The sequence below is a fragment of the Myxine glutinosa genome, chromosome 2 (assembly GCF_964187855.1).
Source record: "Myxine glutinosa chromosome 2, kmMyxGlut1.1, whole genome shotgun sequence".
Taxonomy (NCBI): domain Eukaryota; kingdom Metazoa; phylum Chordata; class Myxini; order Myxiniformes; family Myxinidae; genus Myxine; species Myxine glutinosa.
Genome location: NC_136262.1, coordinates 65,337,217 through 65,350,012, shown reverse-complemented (window position 1 = coordinate 65,350,012; position 12,796 = coordinate 65,337,217). Strand labels below are relative to the sequence as shown.

General features: G+C 46.1%; 1 protein-coding gene across 5 annotated transcripts in view; it reads left to right on the top strand.

Moving 5' to 3' along the window:
* LOC137418603 (nuclear receptor coactivator 5) overlaps positions 1-12,796 on the top strand; it is a 109,817-nt gene that overhangs the window by 86,973 nt on the left and 10,048 nt on the right. For all 5 annotated transcript variants that reach the window (XM_078773393.1, XM_078773395.1, XM_078773390.1 and 2 more), the window contains one exon: positions 9,901-10,030. In XM_078773393.1, coding sequence (XP_078629519.1) covers positions 9,901-10,030 — 130 coding nt within the window. The remainder of the gene's footprint in view (positions 1-9,900; positions 10,031-12,796) is intronic.

The window sequence follows — 12,796 nt, the reverse complement described above, 5'->3', positions numbered from 1 at the left end:
GAGAGGGCAGAAGGTGCAACACCTAATATTAGTTGGTAGAAAACAGAGAGGCCGCTAACCGGTCTACAAAGTGATAGTAACAGGCCTAGGCACTCAGCTTTGTTGTGGGAGATCCCAATAATTTGAGGGTTTTGCTTTCCACATTAGTTCGGACTCTTGTTCTTGAGTGCGAAGCAAAATTTGCAAAAAGTGAGTTAAACAAAATTAAGTCTCCACGCATTGATTAAATTCCAGCAGAATTAATTAAATACTTGGGAAAGGAGGCAAGGAATATACTTGTGCACTTGTGTAAAATCTTGCATTTTAAAGGAGAGTTGCCAGATACTTCTTTGAAAGTAATCATTAACCCTCTGAAAAACCAGTTAAGTTCTAGCGAATTTGATGAGCTTCATGCAATTCCTCTGATTCCACACCTCAACGATTAATGGCCGATTTACCAAAGAAGGTTAAGGATAAAATTGAGTGGAAATTTTTATTGGCAAAGGTCGATTTGAGTTTCACGCAGGGTGTTGAACATGACTCGGTTGGGTTGGTGCTCCTTGCGAGAGTTTAGAACACAGGCAAAAGGTGCATGTTTGCTTCATATATTTTGGGGAAAAACTTTTGGTCGAGTGAAGAGTGAACTGGATCAAAGTAATGGATGAACTAACGAATATTGATGTGGATATAGATGAACTTTGAGATATAGATGCTTCCTTCGAAAGACTATGTATGGCACAAACCCTGAGTACGAGAGTAACAAGTCAGGAGATGACGATGGTTCACGAGCGAGCGGTATTCAATGACAAAGGACGGACTATAACCGAAACAGGCCCGGACAGGCCAGTCCCGGAAATGTCAAAACGAAGGTTACTGACCTTGAAATGAGATAGAAAATACCAAAAATTCGGTTAGATTCTGACAACTTTGAAACTTTGACCTTTGTGACCTTCAAAGGTCAAAGGTCGAAGATTCTGAAATTTGTTGGAAAACTTGTATTTCATGATGTATGTGATAATATAAGATCATGTACGACATTTCACCCTATCAGGAAGCGAACAATGTAATAAAACGACATTTCACCCAATCAGGAAGCGAACAATGTAATAAAACCATCAAAAATCGACTTTTCTAAATTTTGTGACCGTGTGACCTTGACCTTGGGGCGAAAATGAAAAATCGAGCTCAGTGGGGCTGAACACATGACATTGGCCTAACCAAATACCGAAATCCCTGTCAGATTCCACCAACTCCCTCTGAGAAGATGCAGCTTGAACTCGATTACCCCCTAAAAAGACATCTTTTTCGGGCGTCGTGGGCGCAATACGCCCACTCTAGGCAGGACACAACTAGATCATGATATCAACCTCCCACCCAAGTTTCATCAAGATCGGATTATATCATCGGGTACTTATGCTGCGGACAGCACAGGGTTATATTGGTCCCGCCCTAGCCCGTATCGAATGTTCCAAACCACGCCTTTTGCCGCAGTGGTATGCCACTCCCCTCGAGCCCTGATTGGCGGCTCGTGCTTACTCTCACTCCCACTCCTCCTGTCCCGCCTTCCTTCGGCCTGGATCGACTTGTCAGGCCGGCCTCGTGGTATTTTGCGCCAAAACTCAAAGCATCGAGGCAGCATAAGCATTGGAAGGAGACCTAACTCTCATTATTCTACTCAACGCAAACTAAAAAAAGGAAAGGTCTACGCTTACACTTACTAAGAAATAACTGTGCTTAAACGAGGCTACGTGTTGTAGTGTGAGTAAACTATGAGGGGAAATTAACCTTTATTTGTAAAAACACAAAACCGCTATATATATATATATATATATATATATATATATATGTATGTGTGTGTGTATGTATATGTATATGTATGTGTGTGTATATATATATATATATATATATATATATATATATATATATATATATATATATATATATATAATATTATATATATATAATATTATATATATATATAGAAATAAAACCACGTTTAGAGGCCATTTTTCCCCGCAAAGCGGGGGTTGGCCTTTTTCGGGGACCGTGGTTGTTGTTTTTCCGGTCCCCTTTTTGAAGCAATGTTTTACGGCCTGATGCCCCTTCCTGCCGCCAACCCTTTTTGTCGCCTTTTATGACAAGCAGGGAATTACCAGTGAACCTGGTACTCAATTAGCCGACCTCGGAAGGATGACAGGCTGAGTCAACCCCCTGGCGTTAATTCAGCGATCGACCGGGATTCGAACCCAGGATCCTGGGATCCTAAGCTGGCACCCTAGCCGCTAGCCCAACACCAGGCTATTATCTATATATATAATATTATATATATATATATATATATATATATATATATATATTGTCCTGTGGACGACTATTAAGACAGAGCGTCACGGATGGCCAATTGAGCTTACTTTGAGGTGTTTCCAATTGATGGCAGACGATACGCGAGCAGGGGGGTGTTTGGGAGAGAATGCACACTTACATTCATGGCCCCGCGCAGTCTTCAACCTGCGAAAAGTAACTCACAAACGAAAACGGAATTATGTACAACAATAAATATTTATTAAACGGTACCCGATAACAAAGGACACGACGTAAAAAACTAAACCCCTTAGTGAGCGCGCTTACACACAGACTTCGAACTACACAACAGATGTGAGAATGAATAAAATAAAACGTTGTGTTTGTGTGTGCAAGCTTATTTCAGTCTGGATGTCGGGTTGGTCATGCTCCGTCCGACGCGGCTCCGTCGGTGCGAACCGCTAGGTCGTTGGCGCAAACAGGCCTCGCTGCGCAGTCCGTCCCATGCCACACAACACAGCACTTGCACGCAGGCATCAGGTGAGAATGATCGTCGGCGCCCACTGTCTTTCCAACATCCACCAAGCGAAAGTCCAACCGGGAACGAAAAGGCAAGAAGGGGAGAGGTCCAAACGGGAGAGAAGGCGAGAGAGGTCCAGCAGGATGAATCTAAGAGTGAGAAGAGACAAGATGTCGGCCAGCGAGTGGTTTTACTGCCTGTCCCGCGACCGTCAGCTCCCTTCCCCTCCAACCAGTGCGTTGTTTCCTTGTGGTCTTTTGCACCTTCCTCACGTCCTGGTGTTTTTCCTCCAATGAGCGCGTCGCTTGTTGGTAATGTTTCGCGCCCTCCGCAGTGATTGGTCGAGCGTCTCGCGCCTTTGGTGTTACGTCATCGTGTGGCACGTCATTGTCGGTAGCCAATCAGTGTGGCACGTTCTTCACCTTCCCTACTCTCCAATCAGCGACCTGCTTCCAACTCGCTCCTCCCCCCTGTCAATCACGAGTTCTCCGGGGCTTGGCTCTCGGCCTGCCTGTTCGATGTTTGCTCATCATCCTGGCGTTGTGCGCGGCCGCTTCTGGTCTGTTCGTCCGTAAGTTATTGTGGCGGCGGGGGGAATTTAATTAATGTGGTGCTCTATGGGGCCGAGCTAATGTATGTGATGTGTTGCCATAAGGGACACCGGAATGATCACAGAGGGGACGACACACCGGGAAATTAGCATAAGCCTTAGAAATACTTAACATGGCCCATTCCTCGTAATGGGGATGAAGATACACCTTAAGGGTGTAGTACTGGTGAAAAATTGAGAAAACGACATAGGTACCTTTGAGAGGCCTTCACACAAAAACAAAGTCAAGTTAATATCTAATTTTCAGTTTTTCTTGAAAGATATAATCTTGGCTTTAACTCAGACCAGTTTCAACGCTTCTTTGTCATATTACATGCATATAATTTGCATAAATTAGACCGTCAATAAAAAACAAGGAAAAACAAAGAACACATTTCTACTTCTATCTTCTATGTCACCTATCATTCTTTTCACACAAAACTTGGAACATGTATTATACATGTGTTACTCTTGTAAACCACCGTAATGTGGTTTACAAGAGGATTTTACAAGATTTACACGATTTTACAAGATTACATTTTACAAGATTACACGTTTACAAGATTTACACCACTATATCTCCAAAAACCAGCGTAATGAGAGGATTTTGTGAAATTATGTCAAATGTTCACTAATTAGCTAATTATGCCAATTACCAGATAAAACTTGGTTGTCCTTCAATAAATCCACAATGGCTACTCCTATAAACAAAAGCCTTCATCATTTTAAAGGAAGTGATATTCTGAATATCCTGTCCAAATTTCAGCCCAAAAGAATGATGCAAATTTAAAGTTATAACAAATTTCATGCAAAATATTATATTTCTTGTAAATTGCGTGTAGAGATAACAATAATTAGGGGTACTTCTATGACCTCTAATAGCATGGTTCTTGTTTATAAGACTATAAGGAAACTGTTCAGGTAAAAAAAATAAAAAAAATTCCCTGTTCGCCAGTACGACACCCTTAATCCGACAAACCGGGCTAGACAAGTCCCTGACTTACGTACATCGAGATGATTCTTCTTCTTCGTGACATCGGAGCACCTACCTATGCAGATCTACCTAAATCTATATATCCCCCTACCCCACCGACATAGCTATATATATATATGGGCTCCCCCCCCCCCCCCCCCCCCCTTCGAAACAAATGGTCACTCATGATTACATATATACATGCATGTATACATAAATATTATAAAATGCATAGTCATATCCCGTTTTACGCCATTTCGACCAACGTCAAATCCGACTTTACGCCCCTCTTCTAGAGTAAATTTCAGTTCAGCGAACGTCATTATGTGCGACTTTACGTCACTCCTATGGACGTGAAAAAAAAAAATTTCCTTAAAAATAAATTTTAAATAAATAAAATAGTACATAAATTAACAATAAAAGAAGCTAAAAAACAATTTAAAATACAATAAAAAGCACATTAAAAATATATTAAAATGTATGTACAGTATACTGTACATACGTGCAGCTGCTGGTTCTCATTCAAAACAGAGGCGACGTACAGTATTCCTTTACTGTGTCTGTGTTAGCCATGGGTCCTAAGAAGGATAATGCTAGTGTTTCCAAGCGTAATGTGGATACGATGGAAGATAAGTTAAATCTGATTAAAAGGTATGAAAAAGGTGAAAAAGTGTCGGTGATAGCGCATAGACCTTATCGCGAATCGGAACCGCAATGCGTCATGGGATCGGAAAGGGGCAACAGCAAGTGTACAGCCAATATAAGTCAAGACCTACTCTCAAGTGCCTTGTTGGTATTACACCTAGCGGAACAATTTCATACATTTCCAAATCTACAAGAGGAAACACGTCGGACAAAAAAATTGTAAAGATGAACATTGTAGACAAGTTCCAGCCCGGGGATATTTGTATGGCCGATCGAGGTTTCAACATTCAGGAACTGTTCTTGCATAAGCAGGTTGTTTCTCTTCTCCAATGGGAACCCCCCTTTCCCTCAAATATTTCTTTCAATCGCTGGATTTTAATGCCAAAAAACACTGAATTTCTTTCACATTAGCCATCTTTCTTTCCGTAAACACAGCGTCGATCGTAGACAGACGCTTCCTCTTCTGGGTTCGTGTTTACCTTTGCCCCCTTTTCGATCCCATCATGCTTTGCGGTGGAGCACCCTCTGTTGATATTTACCGATTCGCGATAAGGTCTATGCCTTAGGGCTGCCACGGTCGACGGTATCGACCATCATTCATGATGGGGAACGTATTCTCGCATACGTCACTGAAAAAGCGCCGCCGGCTAAGACTGCTAAAATGTGTGTTTGTGCTCAGAAGAGACGCCATGTTTAAGGTGAATAACATAATCTTATTAATTTTATTTATTATTCTTTGCAAATTCATTTTTTTTTGTATACAAGATCGAGGCTCGTGAAAGAGCGAACATTAATCACACAGAAAGACAAACAGACACATAAAACAAATAACATCAGGAGCGGTAGACAAGATGGGGAGAGAGGGGGAAGGACACAAACACAACATTTGAGAGCAGGGACCGAGAGACATAGAGACATCGAGAGATCTGTGGGAGGGAGAGGGCTTTGGGGGGGAGGCATGTGAAGGGGGGGGGGGGGGGGTGGGAGAGGTATAAACATATGGACACTGCCAGGACTTCCAGGAAAGAAGTTGGAATTTCAAACAAGGTGGATCTGGGGTGAATTAGTGGGGGTAGAAAAGATCAAGGTTTTGGATGGGGGAAGATAAGAGATGATGGTGAACAGCTGTTTTAAAGACCTGGAGGGAGGAGTGGGATTGAAGGGAGTGTGGGAGTTTGTTCCAGAGGCGGGAGAAAAGAGGAATGAAAGAGTGAAGGTGAGCAGAAAGCCGAGATTTCGGCAGTTTAACCATCAGAGGGTTGCTGGCAGATCTTGTGCGACCTGTAGGAATATTTGGGGGACAGAACACAGAGAGAGCTGGGGGAGCAAGGCCGGAGAGGAGTCGGTAGAAGACAGAAAGACCACCTACCTGCCTGCGGTGAGTGAGTGAAAGGCCCTCAGAGGTAGCTTCATCGCGGGAGATTCCAATGATTTTGAAAGCTTTGGATTCAACAGCGTGAAGCCGGGCCAGGTGTGAGGCAGGAGCACCAGCCCATAGGGGAGAACAGTATTCCATTGAGCTGCGGATGAAAGCCTTGTATGTGGTGAGGAGCTCAGGAGTGCCGAGGAAGGACCGCACGACGGAGGATGCCCAGTCGGCGACTGACTTTGGAGGCCAGCTTGGAAATGTGGTTTTCCCAAGAAAGATCATGGCAGATAGTGAGACCCAAAAGCTTGAGCGACAGAACTTCTTGGAGAGGATTGTTGAGAAAGTAGATGGGAGGGTTGTCCAGTCGATCTTTTCGGAGAGACATAGTAAGAGAGTGAGATTTGTCAGGATTGAAAGACATGTTCCACTTGTTTGACCAGTCTGTGATTTTGTCCAGGTCTTCAGAGAGTGAGGAGGCTGCAGACTGCCGATCTGAGGGAAGAGGAATGGAGCGGCAGAGAGTGGAGTCATCAGCAAAGAGATAGAGAGGATTTTCCAGAGAGTCGGAGAGATCATTGATAAAGACCAGAAAAAGCACAGGGCCCAGCACGCTGCCTTGGGGAACTCCAGCCTGAACAGGAAGGGGAGATGAGAGAAATCCATTCAGGGCCACACGTTGACTACGACCAGAGAGGAAGTCCGCAAGCCATGCATGGAGATTTCCATGGATACCATAGGAGGAGAGTTTGGTGAGCAGAGCTGGGTGCCAGACCGTATCAAAGGCACGTGATATGTCAAGGGAGACAGCTCTGATTTCCTGTTTGGCATTGAGGACCTCCATCCATTGTTGAGACAGCAGAAGCAGCATGTCCAGAGTAGAGTGACCTGGTCTGAAACCAAATTGATGATCAGAGATCAAGCCATTGGAGAAGAGGAAAGATTTCATATCCGAAGCAATGATGGATTCCATGACTTTGCTGATAATTGGGAGCAGGCTGATTGGTCTGTAGTTGCAAGGATCTGTTTTTGCACCTTTTTTGTGTAAAGCGGTAATGTTAGCTGATTTCCAGGATGCTGGCAGATGACCTTGAGCAAAAGATAGGGTGAAAAGAACAGAGAGAGGGTGAGATAGAGCGGCAGAGCAGGATTTTAGGACCCGTGGGCTGATGCCGTCTGGTCCAGTTGCAGAATCAGAGTCGAGGTTTGACAAAAACTCCTCCACCTTGTCAGGAGAGAAGGACACAGAGTTCAGGAGCAGTTGGGTTCGACTGGGAAAGGTGGGAACAGAGAGAGATGGGTTTGGGACTAAGGATTTTGAGGCAAACACAGAGTTGAGGCATTCGGCTTTGTCACGTGCGATGTCCATTTGAGGTAAGGGAGGGGATGGAGGGGGAACAAACACCAGAAACGGATTTGACCAGACGCCACCAGGATTTGGAGGAAGGAGACAGGTTTGAGAGTTCATTCTTGAGTGAGGAGAGATAGTGCTTCCTGGCACTCCTGAGGGTAGACACACACTTGTTCCGAGCTTGGTGGAAGGAACTGAGATTGCCTTCAGTTGGATTAGCCTTCCAAGAGGCAAAGGCAAGTTGTTTCAGGGCAACTGCCTCCCCACAAGATTCAGTGTACCATGGACGGGAGGAAGGGTAAGACAACTGAAGGCTTGATGGGATAAATCTGTGCATTAGAGAGATCAGTTTACTTTGGAAGAATTCCCAGGAAGAATTGATGTCAGAGGCAGTGGAGATGGGAGACCAATCCAGACGATTGATGGCTGCTTGAAGACCGTCCCAGTCGGCCTGAGTGAAATGCCAGACTCGTCGACGCTGAGGAGGCTCTCTGAGAATGGCCAGAGAGATGTCCACTTTGACAAGCACATGATCAGAAGAACCAATTGGAGCAGAAGAAGAGCAGCAGACATTAGCAGGGAAGTTTGTCATAACCAAGTCTAGAAGAGAAGATACTCCATTGGCTGAGATCCGGGTCGGGAAATTGACAGATTGTGTCAATCCCAGTGAGTCACAGAAGTCCTTTGCTGAGGTGCCATGACTGGTGAGAGAGGAACCCACACCCAACCAGGTGGCATGATGACAGTTGAAGTCACCACATATGAGGAAGAGAGAGTTGGGATGAGTGGATAGAAGTTGGTCCATGTTGTCAGACAGTGAAATGTAGATGGAGTCATCACTGTTTGGGGGACGGTACAGAACACATATGAACAAAAGGTGGGAGCGGAGAGGGAGCCGTAGCCAGAGGTACTCCTGGGGGTGAGGAGGAAAGAGGGCAGTGCAAGGAGAGTGAGGAAGAGAGTTTTTGATAAAGAAAGCCACCCCACCACCAGGCCGAGGTTCAGGTCTATCATACCGGAGAAGGGAGTAACCAGGAAGAGATATTAAGGAATCAGAGACATCTTGAGGGAGGAAAGTCTCTGTTAAGCAGATCAAGTCTGGATTGTCAGAAGCAACCTGTATGGAGAGATCAGTCAGGTTTGAGCGAAGGCCCCGGATGTTTGAGGTCCATACCGTTAATGAAGAGAGAGGGGGAGCATCAGGTACAGGACAGGGGAGGGGAGGAGTGGGGTAAGATGAAGGATGAGAGGGGGAGGTAGGGAGAGCAGTTGATAGTGTGTCAGATATTGCAGAAGAGTTCCAAGAAAGGGAAGGATGAGGAGGATGAAAGGTTTGATGGTGAAGGGATGAGGCACAGTGAGGGTTGTTTGAGGGGGGGCAGAGGAAAGTAGAAGGTTTGGGGGGGTGGAGGTATGAGATAGAAGGGAGACGAAGTGGGGAGGAGGCAGCTTGGAGGAGGAGGGGGGAGGAGGGAGAATTGGAGAGGAATGGTGTGGGGGGAGAATTGAATGGGAGGGGGTTGGGGGGAGTTTTGAAGGGGGGGAGTTTAGGAGGGGAGGCGCTAGGGGGGAGTTTTGGAGGGAAGGGGCAAGGGGGAAGTTTAGAAGTGGAGGGACAAGGGGGGAGTTTAGGAGTGTATGGGCAAGGGGGGGGATTTGGAGGGGAGGGGCAAGGGGGGAGTTTAGGAGGGGAAGGGGCAAGGGGGGAGTTCAGGAGTGGAGGGGCAAGGGGGGGGATTTGGAGGGGAGGGGCAAGGGGGAGTTTAGGAGTGGAGGGGCAAGGGGGGAGTTTAGGAGTGGAGGGGCAAGGGGGGAGTTCAGGAGTGGAGGGGCAAGGGGGGAGTTTAGGAGTGTAGGTGCAAGGGGGGGGGGGGATTTATTTATCTGTTTTTCGTGTTCTTTAAGGTTTAGCGATAGTTATATACTTTCGCGAGTTATTTACTCTAGTTTTACGGTGTTTGTCTTCATTTTAAGGCTTTTTTTTTTTTTTTTTTTGTATACAAGATCGAGGCTCGTGAAAGAGCTAAAAGGCATTACGCTCGGTTTACGTCAAAAACAGAGTTACGTCACGGCTTATGGAACCAATTAATGACGTAGGCCGGGGTATTACTGGATATGCATCTGGGGGTATAATCTACTTTTTTAGACATTCATTGTAACCTGCTTATCTTCACAGGTGATGTGTGGAGATGGGAGAATGCACGGCGAAAAGAGCTCTACAAGGAGTATTACAAAGAGTTTCAGCGAAAGTTGGAGGCTGTTCGGCCTGTTGACTGTGTCATCGTTGTTGTCAACAAACAACTCACGTGTGGAACCTTTGCTTTCCCCATTTATACCGATACAAAGCAGAACCTATTTTTGAAAGCTCCTCAGGATTGTTTATAATAATAATAATAATAATAATAATACATTTATTTTATATAAGGCTTTTCAAGAAGCCCAAAGACGCTTTGACAGAGTACAAAAAACAAGTGCCAAAAGGCAAAAATCAATAGGTAAATAATCAAAGCAAAATGAAGGAGAAGGAGAAGGAGAAGAGATAGTCAGGGGTTAAATGCTGTGGGTTAAATGTTGAATGCAGTGTTGAACAGGTGGGTCTTGAGTGATGTTTTGAATGTGGTGAGTGAGGAGGAGTCTGATGGTGTGAGGTAGTGAGTTCCAGAGGGTGGGAGCACCAATGGAGAAGGCCCTGCCCCCCAGGATCTGAATTTGGTCCTGATGGGGGGGGGGGGGTCAGGAGGTTGGTACCAGCAGAGCGGAGGTAGGAGTGTGTCTACAGACTATAAAAGCGGTGGGAGTGTGTCTGGAGAGGAGGTCAGCCAGGTAGGATGGGGCCAGGTAATGGAGGGCTTTGTAGGTCAAGAGGAGGATTTTGTACTGGATTCTCTGGGGGATGGGGAGCCAGTGAAGCTTGTAAAGGACGGGGGTGATGTGGTCACGGGTCCGGGAATGGGTGAGTAGACGGGCAGCGCAGTTCTGAATGTATTGGAGTTTATTGGTGATTATTGAGGGTGAACCATAGAGGAGGCTGTTGCAGTAGTCCAGACGGGAGGTGATGAAGCGTGGATGAGGGTTTCTGCAGCCGTGGAGGAGAGGGATGGACGGAGACGGGCGATGTTTTTCAGGTGAAAGAAGGCTGTCTTTGTGATGTGTTTAGTGTATTTGTCGAAGGAGAGGGTTTGGTCAAAGATGATGCCAAGATTCCAGATGTGAGGGGAGGTGGATACTGGGAAACCGTCGATGTTGAGGGCAAAGTTATGGGTGGATTTGGTGAGCGTTTTTGGGCCAATGATGATTATTTCAGATTTATCATAGTTAAGTTTGAGGAAGTTGATTTGAAGCCAGGATTTTATTTCAGTGATGCAGTTTGTCAGGATAGAGTGGGTGGAGATGGACTTGGTGGAGATGAAAAGCTGGATGTCATCGGCGAAGCAGTGGAATTGGAGACCATGACGGCGGATTAACTGACCAAGGGGGGACAGTTACAGGATGAAGAGGAGGGGGCCAAGAACTGAACCTTGGGGGACACCTTGGGGGAGGGGAGCAGTGGGGGATTTGCAGTTATTGATGGAGATGAACTGGCGTCTGTCAGAGAGGTATGATTTGATCCAAAGAGAGGGCAGTGCCAGTAATGTTAAAGGTGGTTTCAAGTCGGGTGAGGAGGATGGTGTGATTGATGGTGTCAAAGGCGGCGCTGAGGTCGAGGAGGATGAGAATGTTGAGGTTGCCAGCGTCAGAGGAGAGGAGAAGGTCGTTGTGATTTTGAGGAGAGCAGTTTCAGTACTGTGGTTGGAGCGGAATCCGGATTGGAATGTTTCATTCAGGTTATTGGCAGAGAGGTGATGTTTGAGTTGAGTGGCTACAGCGCGTTCCAAAACTTTTGACAGAAAGGGTAGGTTGGAGATCGGTCTGAAGTTATTTAGGGTGTCAGGGTTGAGTCTAGGTTTTTTCAGAATGGGGGTAACAGCAGCAATTTTGAGGGATGGTGGGACGATGCCTGTAGACAGGGAGGAGTTTATTGTTGCAGTGATAAATGGAGAGAGAGCAGGAAGGGAGGCCTTGACAAAGCTGGAGGGGATGGGGTCAAGAGTGCAGGTGGTAGTTTTCATTCCCATGAGAGGTTCAGAGAGGTCAGTAGGGGAGACTGGGGAGAATTGAGACAGGGGTTGGCAGGATAAGGGGGGGCAGGTGGTTTGAGGGGGAGCGGGTGCGGTGGTGGTTAAGCTGTTGTAGATGTTGTCAATTTTGCATTGGAAGAATGAAAGGAAAGAGATGCAGTTGTCTACTGTGAATGACTGGGTGGTGGTGTTCAGGGGGCTGAGGAGTTTGTTTATTGTAGAGAAGAGTGCTTTTGGGTTTCCGGAGCCAGAGTGGATAATTTGAGAATAGTAGGCGGAGCGGGCGCGGGAGAGGGCATCTTTGTAGTGTTGTCGGTGGTCCTTGTAGGCTTGGGAGTGAATTGTGAGACCTGTTTTATTGCGGAGTCTTTCAAGTTGGCGAGCACGAGTTTTCATCAGGCGGAGTTCAGGTGTAAACCAGGGAGCAGAATGGGTGAAAGAAACTGTTTTGGTTTTTATATGCGCAAGCTGGTCAAGGCAGGAGGAGAGAGTGTGGTTGTAGTAGTCAGTGAGGTCAGAAGGGGTGTGGAGGTCAACGAAGGGAGAAGTGGACATTTTTCCAGAGAGGGTGGATGAGAATGAGGTAGGTGAAAGAGCGTTTAGCTTATGGAAGTTGATAGTGCGATAATGCCTTGGTGCTGGGGGGGATGTTGATGGTCATAGTGATGGCTAGGTGGTCAGAGAGGGTGAGGTCGGAGCCAGAGAGATGGTGCAAAATTAATCCAGTAGAGCAGACAAGGTCCAGAATGTGACCACGGTTATGTGTAGGAAAGTTGACATGTTGAGTGAGGTTAAAGCAGGTGAGTAAATCAGTGAAGTCAGTGGTTATTGTGGTCAGTGGAGTCCATGTGGATATTGAAATCACCGAGGAGGAGGATTGAGGGGAGAGGGAACAGAGCTGGGTCAGAAAGTAGGAGAAGTCAGACAGGAATGATGGGTGTGGTTTGGGAGGGT